At 40.4% G+C, this 18,044-nt stretch overlaps 1 protein-coding gene across 1 annotated transcript in view; it reads left to right on the top strand.

Annotated features, from left to right (window-relative positions):
* Positions 1-18,044, top strand: part of LOC131248852 (uncharacterized) — a 68,679-nt gene that overhangs the window by 30,906 nt on the left and 19,729 nt on the right. The window contains exons 8-17 of the mRNA XM_058249330.1: positions 4,584-4,686; positions 5,034-5,159; positions 5,335-5,448; positions 5,770-5,888; positions 6,065-6,152; positions 6,930-7,022; positions 7,168-7,257; positions 7,388-7,507; positions 7,623-7,714; positions 8,464-8,521. Coding sequence (XP_058105313.1) covers positions 4,584-4,686; positions 5,034-5,159; positions 5,335-5,448; positions 5,770-5,888; positions 6,065-6,152; positions 6,930-7,022; positions 7,168-7,257; positions 7,388-7,507; positions 7,623-7,714; positions 8,464-8,521 — 1,003 coding nt within the window. The remainder of the gene's footprint in view (positions 1-4,583; positions 4,687-5,033; positions 5,160-5,334; positions 5,449-5,769; positions 5,889-6,064; positions 6,153-6,929; positions 7,023-7,167; positions 7,258-7,387; positions 7,508-7,622; positions 7,715-8,463; positions 8,522-18,044) is intronic.

Raw genomic sequence — 18,044 nt, 5'->3', positions numbered from 1 at the left:
CGTACCAATGGTGTTTGTTATTTGCTTAGTCATGAACAATTTATTATTTATTTACTTATTTACATCTACGCTTGTGTTTGACACTTTGACAGCAATCACCGTGAACATTTTTCGTACATTATACTTGTGACTTGTCACCTGTGGTTTGTGTAATTGTGTCACCATTACTCATTTGTGTACGTATAATTTTTTGTATTTGTGTCATATATTTAGGAATATTATATATAAGAACTTTAGAGTGAGCTGGATGCTTAGTACTTGGCTTTAAACTAGCAGCCTGACAGAGAACATTTTTTCCCCAGAGAATGGCCCATTACACCACCAAATTAATGTCCAAAAAGAAAGAATACATATTCGGAATTCTCACGGTTTTAATTTTTTAATTATTTATTTATTATTATTATTTTTTTCAGTATTTTGAGATTTCTCAAAAAATGTTTGTTACGAGGCTGTAACCTTGGCCACTAATTCCAATGTCTTCAAGGAGCGTTCTCCATTCAATATTAAGGAGGATTTGGCCCAACTAGAGGTTGAGGATGCTTTGCTCTCTCGGGTCAAGCGGACCGCTCCCCCTTCAGGTGTGTGGAAGATTAACTTCATTGGCATCTTGCATGGTTCTCAGGCGGGTGCTGGCATGGGGAGCATTCTAAGAGACTCTATAGGTAGGCAATGTTTTCGTTTGCATGTTTGATCCCCTTGGCGTCTAGTTCAAGCAACAGGTTTCTCTTTGGGGACAACCTTACACAACCTTCCCGCTGCTCATGACATTCTTATCATTGTCGAGGGGCAAGAGACGAGTCATTGAGTGGGCGTCGAGCAGGTCTAAGACATTGGGCTACCATTTTATTTTCAATGAAATCAGGGCTTTGTCCTCTAGATTAAACATTTCGTTTACTAATGTAAGAATTTATTTGAATGAAGCTGGTTAGTGGTGGAAACCACACATCTTTGTATCTTGCGATTTCCATCCTAGAGAGAGAGATTTCTTTTTGCGACCCTATTATTGAGAGGAATGAGTATAGGTTGGCAAGGTGGAAGAAATCTTACCTCTTGATGGAAGATGGATCACGCTAATCAAATCTGCCCTTTCCAACTCCCCAGTGTACTTCCTTTCCCTCTTTTAAGGTGTTGGCTGTCGTGGCAAGGAAGATTTTGAAAATTCAATGTAGGAGAGGAGGGAGGAGGGGCGCAATTTTCATTTGTTGAAGTGGGGAGACATTCAAAAATTGAAAAACGAAGGTGTCATTGGTGTAAGCAGAATTAGGTAAAGAAATTAGGCTCCTCTTGGCAAATGTTGGTGGAGATTCAGAGAAGAGCTGGATGTGCTGTGTGGAGATGTTATTAGACAAAAATATGGCGTATCTGCAGGCAGTTGGTTATTGAGGATTCTGTCTATGAATATCTGTGGAAGGAGATTAGTCTCCTAGGTAGAAGAGCGGACCTTGGGGAGAGGTCTATCCACAAGAGTTGTATTTTCGATGATGGAATCCACTTTTTCTTTTGTCCGGTGACAAAATCGGTTTCTGGGAGGACATGTGGCATGATGACATGCCATTGGATGTTCCTTTCCCTTGTCCTTGTCCACTCAGCAAGGTTAGTGGTCGAGTTGGTTAAGGAGAGGTGATTGGAGGCACCGTTGTTTGGAATGTGAGTCTTCTTAGGAATCTCAATGACAACAAGTTAACTCGAAGTCCTATCAATTGGTCTTGAGTAAAAGCTGTATGGGGCAAGCATTGAGACTTTGATAGGTGATGGAAGGATTTGAAGTGGTGGTCTAATGGCATCTTCACTTCTAAATCCATTTTCGATGCAATTTGTGCAAATGATGGTCCTCCTTGTGTATGTGCTAAATTTTGGAGGTTTCCAATTCCACCAGGGCTCAATTGTATGGTTGGGCCGTGTCATCAACTAAAATTCTCACAAATGATAATCTAAAGAAATGTGTGAACCCAAATATGTGGATTTGATTGTGAGTAAATGGGATGAGGAATTAGGTGATCATCTATTTTTGCATTGCCAAATCCCCTGTTCTGTTTGGCACCATTTCTTTGAGCTCTTAGAGATATTTTGGGTGTTGAATGGCTCCATTTTTAATGTAATTTCAGGCTAGATGATTGGGCCTTTTAATCCTTGGGGTTTGCCATTTGGAAGATGCTTCCATTTGAAATTATGTGGAGCCTTTGGAAGGAAAGGAATTCAAGGATTTTCTTGATAAAGAGATGCAGATGCATACCTTGAAGGGTGTATCATTTGAGTGGGCTATTCAGAACCCAATATTCAGGGGGATTACTATGGTGTCTTTACATAGGACTCGTTGATCTCTCTTCTTCTTCTTCATCTTTTCTTGAGAAGTACTCCCGTTAGGATGGAAAGGAAGGGTTGAGAGCCTCCGTTCCTCCACCTCTTTTGAATCTTCTCACCCCCCTTTGATCCCCCTTATGTTGAGTCATCTTTCAATTGGGTGCCTCACATTTTGGGGGATGGGATAGTCGGCTGTCTTCTAGTTCTTGTTTTCTAGGTTGGGACCTTGTTGTTGATGGCTTGTTTTTTTTTTTTTTTTTGCCCCTATTTTGCTTTTTGTTTGGTGGGTGCTCTTGGATTACAATGACAAGATGGTCACTTGCTAGTTGGAGCTTTTTTTTTTTCTTTTGGCTTGAGATCATTTATAATATTTAGTCTTTTTTTTTTTTTTTTGAATCGGTGATCAAATTTATTAGAAAAAGGCTAGAGGCCTAAAGAATTATAGAAACGATCAGAAAGAGAAGGAAAAGTAGAAAAACTAAAGCTACAAATCAGCACAACTTTCACAAAGCTGATCTACCCCAATTCCCTTTGCTTCGATAGCCCAATCCCTAACATGTGCTTTTACCAAACTGCCAATGAGCTCCGAAGGTCTTTCCTGATTCTTGAAAACACGGTTGTTCCTTTCTAGCCATATAGCCCAAATCCCAGCAAGTAAACATAGACGCCACATTTGCTTTCCTTTTTTCCCTTTTCCCCCACCCTGCCAGGATCGGAAGAGAGCTTCAATAGAACATGGCATGACCCAACAGAGAGCGAAACTGGCAAAGATATTCGACTAGAGCCGTGTAGCATAAGAGCAATGGATTAAAAAGATGGTTAACTAATTCCTCAGCCTGATAGCACATAAGACACATTTGGAATAATCATTCCCCTTTTACTCAAGTTGTCTACTGTTAGGACTTTGTTCCTACCCACTAGCCACACTAGCGCCTCCACCTTTGGAGGAGCTCCATATCTCCAAATAAAAGCTGTGTGACTGATTTCCTCACTGTCAAATCCTCCGCTGATCTTTTGATAGAAGGATTTAATTGTATACTGACCAGATTTTTGTGGAAGCCACCTGAGGGAGTCTTTTTGAAGCATTTGCGGCTGAACGTTCTCCAACAATTTCAAGAAGGACAACAATTCCTCGACCTTTGCCTCATTTAGATTCCTTCTATACGAGGGCACCAAAATCACCTCCTTGCCAATAGTGGAATAACATCCAGCCGCTGACATGTTGACCTCTGGTGATAACTCCTCTAGAAGTGGAAAGCTCTCCCTTAGTGTAGTATTTCCTAGCCAGATATCACCCCAGAATCTAATCACCTCACCATTACCCAAGTAGAAACCAACCCCTTCCCAAACTTTCCCTTTTAATGAGGCTACTCCCCTCCAAATAGATGAGGACCGATACAGAGATGATTCCTTGAACCACCAAGAGCCTTCTTGCAGCCCATATTTCCTACCCACTGCCTCCGTCGATAAACTACCCTCTTCAACCCCGAACCTCCACACCCACTCGGCCCTCATCCCATGGTTTACAAACATTTTCTCTTCCGCCCCTCCACAGAAAATCCCTTCTGATCTTCTCTAGCGTATCCACAACTCCTTTAGGACATTTGAATAAGGACATAATAAACAGGTAAATTTGCAATAATTGCCTTTAGCGCGAAAAAGGCCACCTCCTCCTTTGATAAGCCAACTCCTAATAATTCACTTTTACCTGGATTAACCTTGAGACCTGATACTGCCTCGAAACTATGGATAATCATTCGAAGGTTTTCGACCTCCACTTCATCTGCCTCGGACAACAGTAATGTATCATCTGCATATTGTAAATGTGATATATGAAACTGAGAATTATCCACTCTGAAACCACGAACTAGACCCACTACAATGCCTTTATCATTCATTTTACTTAAAGCTTCCATTATCACCACAAACAGATATGGCAATAGAGGATTGCCTTGCCGTAGACCTCTAGATGCTTGGAAGAAGCCATTCGGAGATACATTTATCAAAATTGAGAATTTTCTGATTTAACGCATAACCGAATCCAAGATCACCATTTTTGCCCACACCCGCTCAATATATAGTTCAAGAATTCCCAATCTACGTGATAGTACGCCTTTTCAATGTCCAGTTTACAAATGACTCCCTTTTTACCTTTCCTGTGATAAGAATTAATAAATAAATAAATATAAAAAATGCAAGATAACTCAGCATGGTTTGGTTTCATCTATTTCTTCATGAGGTCCACTTAAACACCTAAAGACATAATTTATTTCACTTTGCAGGTGCTTGGCTGATGAAAGTTCTGTCCTGCTGCTCTATTCATTGTTGCATGGGAACTCTGATTTTTTGGAGTATGTCCTGGTTCGAACTGATTTGGACACACTGGTATGTATATACATCTTACAATTACCCATTTTGGTTGAGGTTATTAGATTTGCAACTCGTGTTGTTATTTAATGGTGCACATTGTTTCATTTATATTACTGTTGTGTTGACAATAAAATCACTTGAAAATTGAAACATTACCCAAGAAACTTGCTTGCACTAGTATAATCGCAGGCCGGGAGTCATTGAGCAGTTAAATGTCCTGCATAATGTTCACTATCAGTCTATTCTACTCTAATTCTTCTTAGTTGATTTCTAATGCAGACATCTTCACAGTATATCATGTAAATTTATGGCAGGGTATGCCAATTTGAGCTAATGTATTTCTGTGGCAATGGAATCAACAGTTAATGCCTATTCTAGAGACGCTTTACAATGCTTCAAGAAGGACGTCTAATCAAATATATATGTTGTTGATTATCCTTCTTATACTAAGTCAGGATTCATCTTTCAATGCCAGCATTCACAAACTGGTAAGACTAGCATCTATAGTGCTGGCTATATATCTTCTAAATTGCTATTATATATTTGTATGTTTTTTGCTATTATTACGGCATTCACAAGCAGGTAAGAATAGCTTCTATAGTTCCAGCTATGTATCTCCTAGATGGATTGCCATTATATATTTGTATGTTTTTGTTTTTACAGATACTGCCAAATGTTTCATGGTACCAAGAGCGGCTTCTCCATCATACTTCCCTTGGTTCTCTGATGGTTGTTATACTCATAAGGACTATGAAGTACAACCTCTCCAAGCTGCGGGTATGTATTGGATCAATCTAGCTTTTTCCTTGTGTGGATGTGCTTGCAGATAGTTTAGCGATGAAGAATTTACTTCAGGATCTTTCCATAAATCTCTGGCCTTTTGTCTGTCTTCTTATTGAGCATAAACTCTATTATCTTCTTTAAAATGCCAATCTGGTCCTTCTAGTGTATGATATGGGTGGGGCATTTGGCATTCTATTAAACCAAAGATATGTATTAGAGATGTCAAATATAGTATCAGTTCCTAATATTTTATGATCTCTTCAAAAGATTCTTTTTTTTTTTTTTTTCACTTTGCTGTGTGATATTTTTTAACAGGATGTTTATCTCCATACAAACTGCCTTGCAACTTTGGCAAATATGGCACCACATGTTCACAGGTTGAGTGCCTATGCATCACAGAGGCTGGTCAGCCTTTTTGACATGCTTTCTCGCAAGTATGATGCCTCCTTTTGCCTTCTCTCCCTATTATGCTAAAAAGTTTGTGGTCACAAGCATGGCTGTTGCAAATTTTTGTACTAATCGTTTTCTGAGTGTAGTTTTCACTTTTGGAAAAAATAAAATACTATTATTTTTACGAGCTTCATGGATTTTGTTCTGCAATTTTCTCCAGGTATACCAAATTAGCAGAACTAAGGAATGATAAGATTCTTAAAGCTAAAGCAAACTCAGTAGAAGGGGGCAGCTTAGCAGAAGAAATGGTATTCCTTTTTAGTTCTCATCTCCTTGACAATTTGGATGCTCGCAATTCTTAGGGGTTTGTTGAATGGGATGCATGCTACCCCAGATCCTAGTTGGATAAGGTTTGCTCACTTCTGATTTGAGAAGCCACCTAATGTGGTTTGCTTTCTCCCAAGCTGCCAACATAGTTCTCAAACTCAGTGGACCGACTCGAAACTTGGCCGAGTCATGGAGACTCACTGCCTGTTGTGTGACTTAGTTGAGTCTGGACAAGACTTGTCGAGTTGGCTTGAGTTGTTGGCTGACTTGATACGACTTATCATGACTTGACAGAGTTACTGGCCCGGTCCATGATGTTTTGTTTTTAAACTAAAAAAATGCATGATACAAGAATCCAAGAAGCAATCTCATCTATCAAAGCAGGTAAGATGCTGCCACCGCACTACATTGCATGGCTGTCTTTTGTTTCTGATATTTTAATTACTTTAGCTGTTTTCAACCATTTTATATGCATTAAAAATAGATTTTAATTATTAAAATATCAAGTCAAATCGATTAAAGACTTGGTCGAATCTTCAAGTTGACCCGACCCCGGCTAGACATTGAGTAGAGTTGAGTTTTTGAACTCTGGCTGCCACAAGGGCATAGCAGATTGTTTCTTCTAGGAAGCTTGCCAATCCTGTTTAGCTTATTGGGGTCATTGTCCCAAACTTGATGATGCTAGTTTTATTTTTCTGTTTCTGCGCAGCTTTTGTAGTCATCCCTTTTATACTAAAAGAAGGTTGATTTCATTGCAGTCGACAGAGTTGCAAATTTACACTGATTTCCTAAGAATTGTACTTGAAATCATAAATGCCATCCTTACATACGCCCTGCCTCGCAATCCTGAGGTATCATCTGATTAGTGTATTATTGATGTCTGCAATTGTGCTTCATTGGATTGTACAAGATAACCTTATTCGATATGATGTCATTAGATAATAATAACCTTCCCAGCCATTTTTTCATGTGGTCTTCTTTGATTCAATTGAGCAGGTTGTGTATGCAATAATGCACCGACAGGAGGTCTTTCAGCCTTTCAAGAATCACCCACGTTTTACTGAGCTGCTTGACAACATTTATACTGTATGCCTTTGAATCATTCATTTGAACATTTTAGCAATTAGTGCTCTCCAAAACCGAGTACAACTTTTCTGCGTGTCTTTCTATTTCATCTCCTTGGGAACTGAACATGTCTTTGTGACTGTCTTCATAGGTATTGGATTTCTTCAATAGTCGCATGGATGCTCAACGAATGGATGGTGAATGGTCTGTGGAGAAAGTTCTCCAAGTCATAATCATTAATTGTCGATCATGGCGTGGTGAAGGGATGAAGGTGAATGCTTATTTTGATGTTAGCTGGATCCTATTATCACATAAGAGTACTTAATTCCTTTTCCAATAACTGGCAATCTTTTCACATGTGGTTTGGAAATTTTGCAATTGAGCAGATGTTTACTCAGTTACGATTCACATATGAGCAAGAGAGTCACCCTGAGGAATTCTTTATTCCATATGTATGGCAGCTAGTTCTGTCTCATAGGTATTATTCCTGCACTTCTTTTCGACATTCTAAACCTAGGTATTATGTAACAGTATTGGTCGGCTTATCAACTAATACAGCCCTATAATAGCCTTTTATTTTTTATTTTTTGGGAAAAAAATCTAAAAAATTATTGGTAAAAATTCTAAAAGAAAATAGGAGGATCCCGAGTATGTATTCATTTCTGGTTTGGACATTTATTAGATGGTGTAACGGGCCATTCTTTGGTAAGAATGTTGTTTGCCGGACAGTGTCAGCTTGCCTTGCTAATACTCAAACAAATATGCCCTAATTGAACACAAATCAAGCATGATTTGGTGGATTAGGGCCCATTACATGTAAATACAACAAAAAGAAGTAAAAATGACAAAAAGCGAGGGTTTACCCCTTGGGGTATTTCCCAAAATGATCACTCAGCTTCAATTCCAATTAATCGTGGTCAAATTTTGTGTTTTTATCCTTAAAATATTTCTACATCTAGTTTAAAATTAGTTTCTAAGCTTCCTTCATGGTTGAAATGAGGAAAGAAGCGGGAGAGAGTTTTGAAACTGTAGAACTAGTACTTACTTTTCTTGTCACTTTTAGACTGCAAATTGTTATTCATATTAGTTTTCTACTACCTTCCTTCGTCTTTGAAGATATCCAATTTAATACATCCATTGTTTTAGTTTGCTTGCTTTTCTTACATTCTGCATGGTTTTAGATGTGTGGCATTGACTGATACTTTCATGCCATGTCCATTTGTTCAGCACTTTCAGTTTCAATCCTGCTGCCATAAATTTGTTTGTTGCTGATATGCCCATGGAAGTAAGTACTTTCTTCCCAGAGAGTGTAATGTTTCTATGGTTTCTGTCAGTTCTCATATGATCATCTTTCTAGTGAATATTACATTTCTTTGTATTTCTAGTCCAGTTATATCTTCTTCTATGGAGTCATTTATTTTCAATTCCCAATCTCAATTTAGTTTCAATTCTCATTTTTAATTTATTTATTTAGCTTCGGTGGTAGACCTCCCTAGAATGAAATCAAACTGATTTTCTGATACATTCATCTCAGGCCTTAGCGGATGAATAGAGGAAAAGTACCGTGATACCTATTCATAAGAATAAAGGAGACAGAGTTGCACTAACTATTGTGGGATTAAATTTAGGAGCCATATTATATAACTCTAGGAAAGAGTGATTGAGCAAAGACTAAGGTATGAAGCAATGTATCAGAAATTTAGTTTGGTTTCATGCCAAGGAGGTCTAGTATGGTAGCCTGACTGGCCAGCTCGGTTCGGTCAGCAGCTCGGGCCAGTTCGAGCCAAGTTCGAGCCTATGCGGCATTTTCACAAACCCATGGAGTGCACTTTCAATTTCTTACTGTATGTAAAACAACAACAGCTGTTTACAAGTATTTCATTAAACACCTTGTAGGCAAACATCAAAATCAAGAAAAAATGGTATTTGTTTCATACACATACCCCTTGCCACCAGCCGACACTTCGTTGAGTCATTTCATCAAACACTTGGTGAGCAACATCAATGTCAAAGTAACAGAGTCACCGAACTGGTTCGATCCGAGATCGATTCGAGTCGAGTCGGGCAAACTCGAACTCGGTTCGAAATTTTTTCGAGCTAAAAAAATTAGTTCGACTCGGCTCGAACTCAATTTCGAACCGAGTCGAATAGAGCTTTTTCGAGTCAAGTCGAGCGAGTTAACCGAGTCAACTCGGTTCGTGTACAACCCTAGCTGACCCTAGTTAGTTAGGATAAGGCTTAGATGACGATGAAGTAGATTTTATATTCAAACTAGGATATTTAATTTTTGAGGGAGTTAGTAGCCACATCTGGAGTTTATGAAAGTTAGAAGTTCGATTTAAGAAGCATTCCCTGCAATTATGTTTGTTACAAAGTGAACTATCATCACTTTTGATAGGCCTTGCCTGAATTTGTGTTTTAGAATGGAGACCTATGCCTTTAGGAAGAAAATTTAAGATTCCAACAATGGAAGTAACCACAATATTTTCATAGAAGACTTTACTGGCTTAGTTAAGTTACTTGTGACAAAATACTTAAAATTGGACTTCTAGTATGCAATTCACCGAAGTCCTGTCCCCGCTGCATGTATGCATGCATAGTTGTTAAAATCCTATGATTTCGGATTTAAATTGAATCTTTGGCAAAACGATTTGAATCCCTCTTAGATGAATCCTACAATTTGCAATTCAACTTGGGGATTTTTATGGTAAAATTCCCCATAAATCCCAAGTTTACCAAAGAATTTTCCCACGAATCAAATATCTTGATGGTGCTTTTTGATGTGGGAAGTTATGAAAGTACCCTTATAGATTATTTTTCTTTGACAAGTAAGAAAGTGAGAAAATTTTTGGGGTCTACGTGGTACGTGTATGACTTCCAACCTGCCAAAGATATTGTAATGCCCTAGTTTTCGAAGCTCGAGTGTACAATTTGTTTTCTGAAAACTCGAGTGTTAACCTTTAATGATAGCCAAATTTCAGGTATATATATATTTTCCCTTTCTTTTCTTTTTCAGAGTTAGCAGTTTAGCGGAAGAGAAACAAATCAAGCATGAAGAAATTTGTATACACATTAGAATACACGAGCGGCTTCTCATAGGGCTTATGCAAACCAATTTCTCAATACTCATAATTACAAAAAGAAATAATTTAACACATGAAACAAAATAAATTACAACTAGTCTTGAACTTCAAGTTCACGTAGCTACTTTTGGGCAGATACAACTGTACATCCTTGGCATTTGTACCCTGCTCCTTATCAACTTGAACATGAGTATCATTTAAACCACCTGCACTACCCGTACGATTATATATTCAAAGGATAAGTGACCAGCTCAGTATGAATTCTCCTCAAGATTACACACCACCGCATTAGTTAAACATTGTTTATACAATAAGGCATACAAAACAATTAATGATGCAATCTTATTTAAATGCATGGATGTGTGAATGCACATCAAATAGGGATGCTCATCCAGTTGGACAAATGAATGGACCTTTCAAATAGTCGGTCCATTTGTGCAAGAGAATGGGCCTTTCAAACAGTCAACTTATTCATGCACGGGAATAGGTCTTTCAAATAGTCGACCTATTCATGATAAGAGAATGAGCCATTCAAACAATCTGTCCATTTAAGCAAAAGAATGAGTCTTTCAAATAGTCGACTCATTCAATTTGCGGGAGAACGGATCTTTCAAACAATTGACTTGTTTATTTAAGAGAATGAACCTTTCAAACAGTCAGTCCGTTCATGTAAGAGAATGAGTCTTTCAAACAGTCGAAGACCCATTCGATGACCCATTCAAAATGCAAAAATGGTCATTCGAACGGCACTCTGTTCTTTCAAACAGTCAACTATGCACCCGATAATGCCCAAGTGCCATGAATGCATGATTAGCCCAACCATTATTATTCCAATTGCAAGTAGTCGATTTAAGAAAGCTCAAGGGTCACTATGGGGGGCTCGTCACTCAGCATAGGCCGAAAGCTCGGGCATAGTGTCCCATAACACCATCCCCGGCTCATGAGACTCCAACATTAAGATGTTTTATGGTAACCTCCTCAACTAGTGGCAAATCATAGTTCAACGAGTGGAACTTACCATTGCAGGATTATACAAAATAATCCATCAAGCCACTTATGGCAAATACTCAATCGAAATCGTATGGGGCAAATATCAAATCAAAGCCACAGTGGGGACAACGATCCACAAGATGGTAAGCACGCATCAATATTCCATTTAAGCCATCAGTCAAAGTAGCCATTAGGTTGAGGGTCCATTATAATTACAATCAATCAAGTTATATCCCAAGTCCAGATGTACATATATAAGTGGAGTTTTCCACTAATAAATGTAGCAATTCAAGTTCCACAATAATTCACAAGTACGAGAAGATATTGAGGTGCAACGTATAGGTGTTTATACAAGATACATGTTAAGCATATAATTTGAAGATCAATTCTAATAACTAGCGCAAGTAAACATGAAATAGAGATATCAATTATCAGTCGAGATTAGAATGGAAACTATCGCTTAAGCTAACTTGAAAGCGGAAAGCTTAAGGGGAAGAAGTCATCACCTTATGTTTTGAACCGCCTACATTGTCAGTAGGAAGTGTGTGCGCCTTTATAGTTGGATCCTTGATCACTCGAGTCGATCCGACCCAGGACTTGATCTCGACTCAGCTGTACTTAGTTGAACCTATCTGAACTCAGCCGCACTTGCTGAACTTGGCTGAATTCGACAAATCAACTTGCCACCGCTGCTCTTCCTTCTTCCTCACTTCTTTCTTCCTCTCTCTAGGCCAACCAGTAGCGAGTCTGGGCCTAGCTAGGCCCACCAAACGCTGTGAGTTGTGGCCCAAACTTGACGGCAACGCGACTCAAGTTGGCGACTCATTTCTTTTGAAGAAGAGCTCGGCTCCTATCCTCCTCTTCTCTGGGTGTCTAGCAACCATAGGTGCAAACCAGACTCAATCCAACTCGACCCAAACTGACGACCCGTGCACTCCTCAACTGAGTCGACCCGATTGCGACTCATCTGCCACTCTCCTCTCTCTCTCTCTCTCTCTCTCTCTCTTTCTCTCTTCTTCCTTTTCTTTTCTTTCCTTCTTCCCTGCTTCCTTTCAAAGCACGACATCCAACAAGTTTGCTGGACTCAACAAAACCCGACCCGATTCTTACAACTCGACTCGACGAGTTTCAGCCGAGTCGACTCGGCAACAAGCATTAACCCCCATTTCTCTCCTCTCCTCTCTTTCTTACCTTCTTCTTCTTCTTCTTTTCAAAGTCTAGCAGTGTCTGACAAGGTGTTTCGTATCCGTTACGATACGCCCATAATAGCCGATACGTAACGGTAATGGCCGTGATCGTTACGCGTTATGGGGTCGTAACGGCCACCCCCTCTTTTTTGTGCCCGTAACGGCCGTTACAGCCCAGAACGGCCGTTACGGTACCATAACAATTGTTACGGGGAATAGGAAAAAATGAAAAAAAGAAAAAGGAAAAAAAAAGCGTACGTACCTTTTTTTTTTTCCTTTTCTTCTTGTCCTTCTCCTTCTTCTCGGGCTGTTGCTGCGGCCCTGCTGTGGCCCTTCTTCTTCTTCTTCTTCTTCTTCTTCTTCTCCTTCTCCTGCTCAGGCTGCCCACCGATGCCGATACGGAATACCTTGGTCTCTGGTCTCAGATAGAGCTTGACCTGACTTGCATGGACTTGGCAACAACCCACGTATTGATCCAGTGACTCGGTCGGGCCGAGTCAGTGACCCCGCGACTCACACGACCACACTTTCTTCTCTCTCTCTCTCTCTCTCTCTCTCTCTCTCTCTCTCACCCTATCCTTCTTTGGGAAGACCTAGACCGACCCAGGCTTGCCTCAAACTTGACCCGAATTGTCAAAACATGGGTCAGTGAGTCAATGAACTTGGACAGGCTCGAATCAAGTTCGAAATTCACCAGCAACTCAGTGGGCAGGACGACAACACGGTGATCCGTTGTAGCCGCACCACCCCTACTCTCTCTATCTTCATCTTCTTCTTCCTCTCTAGCTTCTCTTTTCTTTCTTCCCTCTCTTTTCATCTGCTGAAGGTCTAGCAACACCCTCGGACGACCAGGCTCAGCAGACTCAGACCGACTCAGCGGGAATCGGTGCGGTGCGACACCCACCGCGAGTAGTGGCTCTCTTCTTTTCTATCTTCCTCTTCATTTCCTGCTTTTCTCTGTTATAGAGTCCAACCATCTCTGGACTTGGACAACTCGATCGAACGCGCCCAGAAACACCAGTAGATGCGGCGGGGAAGATTATTGACCCTAATGGTGGATCTCCGATCGAGCTGTAACACCTCAATCCATGCCTTTCGAACAGCTCAGATGCACTTTCTGGAGCTTGAGGAATCTGAAAACAGAGCTGGGAGAGGTTTTAGTTGATGGGTTTCGCAAACGAAGAATCGGCTGATTTCTAGGGCTGTTGAAAGAATGGGGAGGGAGACCGACTTGATTCCCACTACTCTTATAGTGTTGCCCTAACCCATTCAGAGCCGTTGGATGAAAAATAACGGCTTGGATGCTTTGTCATGCAACAGGCAACAAGTGCAGCTGGTAAAACAAAACTGCCCGCTATTTTCCTTATTTTATTATTATTATTATTTTCATACTGCAAGGGAAGCCCTAAACCACGCAGGGAGAATGGATGGTTTGGATGGACTCATTCCAAAGGCTGAGATGGAGGGAATCCTGACTCGGATCACCAGCGAGGCGGAAGCGTTCCGTTTTTGAAAATCACTCGTACGCGGCTTGACTTGTGCTCGAGACTGAGCACACACACGTGTGCATCATTAGGTGGAAGTTGCAGGGTTTTGATCAAAAAAATGAACGGTTCCGATCATCAAGAGGGTCCTTGATGGTTGGCCATGGTTCGACGAAAACAGACGTTGTTCGCTCCCATGCTTGTGGGAGGGTAAAAAAAATCAAAAGGAGCTTCCATTCTTTGGCTCGGGTCAACCCGGTTTGACCGGGATGGCTGGTGTGGTGTGGCACGGGAGTACATGAACAGGTGCATTCACAGTTGATCTGATGACGATCTATGGTCCTATCTCGCGATCAGAACCGTTCATCTAACTGGTCAGTCGCCCTGGGCCACTATATTACACAAATGGGCCACACAACGCTTGTTTTTGGGTTCAAATTGTGATTTCCGTCTATTCGATAGTTGGGTTATTTCCAAATTTGATCCTCAAGGTTTTTCTGCGGTTCCCTTGCCTATTCTAGAGGGAATTTAACGGTGGCTACCACAATTGGATAGTTGATATGCTTATTTAAGCAACAATTTGTACTACCGAGGGTCTTGATGCTGATGAACCGTGGATCAAGTGACTCTAGGTCCCGAAACTGGTTTTGGTATGGCTTAGTCAATCTAACAAGTGTTGTCTGACATCTTATTCCAATTGAGTTCCTAGAAATGAGTCTTTTGAGGTTTATTACGAATCCCCTGATGGCCCAACTTACAAATCAATGGTTGGGTAGCTCAATCTGTAGACGAAAAGTGTCCTCGATGGTTAGATGGGCGGATTGATTCGAATTTGCACATTTATGGTCCTAGGAGTTTGATATCTGTGCAAGTGGGTACTAACAGTTGGATTTATAGTCTAGATAGGTGTTCCCACAATCTAGCGGTGTATTGTTCTCCACTCAGGTATGAAGCTTATAGATGATGTATCTCGTAATTCAGTCTTCAAATTTTTAGGATGGATGGCTAGATTTTATCTATTAGGGAGAATGAGCCCCTAAAATAGGTTTCTTAGATGATGTATAAGGCCTATTTTGAAGATCTATGGACAGATGGTTGGATGTCATGATCTATGGGCGAAGATTACTCCCAACTGTTAAATCAAGCTGTTTAGATAAATCGGGTTTGTGTTTATTCTAAGCTAGGTCCTCATGATAACACCCGAGTACTGAAAAGTACGGGGTGTTACAGATATGCATCCAATCATGATAATAACACAAACCAAAAATCTTTCTAATCGAATCACCAAATGGGTTGCATGTTCATTTTGATGTTTTTAAGTGATGCACATTATTTCTTTCATGGTATGTGTATGACTTTCAACTTGGTCAACATATGCATCCAATCACGATAATCACACGAACCAAAATCTTTCTAATTAAATCACCAAATGGGCTACATGTTCATTTTGATGTTTTAAGTGATGCATATTATTTCTTTTATGGTATGTGTATGACTTCCAACTTGGTAAACATATGCATCCAATCATGATAATCACACAAACCAAAAATCTTTCTAATTGAATCACCAAATGGGCCGCATGTTCATTTTGATGTTTTTAGGGGATGCATATTATTTCTTTTATGGTGTAGCTCACCTTATGTTTAGATCAACCAAAATTTTGGTTCTTTTGAACATCATGGTTGATTACTTTTATTGGATGGCTTGGATATCTTACAAATATGATGTGGGCCCCACAATTCCCCACTTTATGACTTTCTAAAGGAAAAAGTATATAGTGGGCATTATGGTAATTTCACTACTCAAAAATCACTTGCCTAACATTTCGGTTGGAAGAGGCATTTTTGGTAAAATCCTAACTTCTGAGGAATTTCCCAGTAAAAATCTCTTTAAATTGTTCTCTTCTTTTTAAAATTTCTATCGAATTTCATCTTATGTTTTAGATTTAGACTCGTGGGGACTTTAATAATCTTTTAAAATAAGTCAACTATTTTATTTTATTCTTTATGAGAGATTAAAGGTGAGAATGGAGATTCCGGTCATCACTAGTTGGAAATCCCCAGCTGGTAGATAAAGGGTAACAACCATTAGCGGAGCAGAGGGTGTTGGTGTCGAAAAAGGGAAGCGGAAGCTATCAGAATACCCAACACTATTTTTTGATAGTTTCCTAGACGGGTGGATGCCAGTTAACTTTGAAAGGGTGTTCGGGCAAGCATGAATAGTAATGGAGGTAGTCATACCTCGAGATCGGGATTCGCGTTCGTTCAGATGTCAACGGAAGTGGATATTAAGAAGGCAGTGCAAACGTTGAATGGAGGAAGGTTTGGAGGGACTAAATTGTGCCTTCAAAAGGCTAGGTATGGACTAAAGCTTAAGGACATGGAAGGGATAAAGTGGGTGGTTTCAGGAAAGTCAGAGGTTAGATGAAGGAATTAAATAAAAAAAGCGTATTCCTCACGGGCCAAGGGACAGATAGTTCTCAGAGGTGTAAGGAAAAAGGAAGATCCTTCAAAGAAGTGCTGGAGAACAGTCCACACCAAGATTTAAAACAGGGCTCAGAGGCAGGGGAGTCTTTGAAGTCAGAAGAAAAATGGGTATGGAAGTTGTATTATTGGAGGGACCGAAAGTGCATATTCACAAGAAACTTCTAGAAGAATCCATGATATCCTTCAATAATAGCTTAGTTGTCGAAGTTCGGTTTGGGATTTTAGAAGAGGATATTTTGGTATGGTTTGCATCCCATTGCAGAGGGGTGGAGGAAGAAGATAATTTTAAAATGACTTAAAGGAAGCTTATTCTTGATCTCACTTGTGGTGAGTTTCTCGAAACATTCCTTGCAGTGGATTTAGAGATGACATAAGGTACATTCGTCAGTATCTAGTGTTGGGAGGAATGGTCCATTTTCGGGGAGGAAAAATGGTTTCAGTTCTGGAATATCCCTATGGAGTTATGGGCTTTGGAAATATTTCGGGAGATTGGACGATGTTTGGGCTCTATTGTTGCAATCGATCCTAAAATGGAAGATAGTGAAGAACTGGAATTTGCAAGAATCTGGATTAAGATTCAAAAGTTCAATCCAATTCGGAAATCAATCCGGCTAAAAGTTGGGGCTACAATAGTCGAAGTTAAAGTCGTAGAGGAGTAGAGATGACGCTAATTGTCACGCTATAGACTCGGTGACCGGACTCACAAGGAACTCGATAGCTGGTTCTGGCCGCAACAGCCTCCGTGTTGCCCCGTTCTCGGCTCCTGGCACCCATTCACTAGGTTCCGATCCTTGGATCTCATAAGGAGAATTTATAACATAAGTCTGAATCCAATAAGAGCATCCCCAAGATCATAACATAGTAACCACAGATGGTGACCATAGGAACACATCACAAAAATCCACTAAGAATTAAAACTTTGATACAAGGTACGATGCTCAAGGGAAATACAAGGTCTGAACAACGACGACTCCAAAAGGTCCTCGGCATGCTCCAACGCTCCTCCTCAGCTACTGCGGCTGCCTAGAATCACCTGCACGCATCAATCGTGCATAAGCTTATAGAAAGCTTAAAGGGCGGTGTCAGTGTGTGTAATACCAGTGCCGGAAAAAAAATAAAATCAGAGAATGCAGAAGCTCGACATGAACCATGAACACTATTAATGCCACTAGCCATACCAAGGCTAAGCTATGAAAATCATGAATGCAACAAGCCGTGCTAAGGCTATGTAAAGAAATACATGAGTACTGGGCGCCATACCGAGGCAATGCACAAAAGGCCTATATAGCTAATGCTAATGCAATGCAATACATGCCAGTCCTCATATCAAGTCCACAAATCTTATACAGTTCCATTATAGGGAAACCACGGGGGTCAAATACACTGCCAGCCGACTGCCACTCTCCTAGCCACACAGTCTAACGAGCGTAAGAGACCTCACTACCCGCCTGCGGACAGCCAATCATTAGCAAGGCTCGACGGTAGCGGACCCATTCACGAGCTGGTCAAACTCAGCCTAGCTATTGCCCCCTAACTCAGGCGGGTAAGGTCACACCCCATCTCAACCGACCACACTAC

This window comes from Magnolia sinica, chromosome 6, assembly GCF_029962835.1.
Source record: "Magnolia sinica isolate HGM2019 chromosome 6, MsV1, whole genome shotgun sequence".
NCBI classification, from domain to species: domain Eukaryota; kingdom Viridiplantae; phylum Streptophyta; class Magnoliopsida; order Magnoliales; family Magnoliaceae; genus Magnolia; species Magnolia sinica.
The sequence above is the reverse complement of the archived record's forward strand: the minus strand, read 5'-3'. Positions and strand labels throughout refer to the sequence as shown.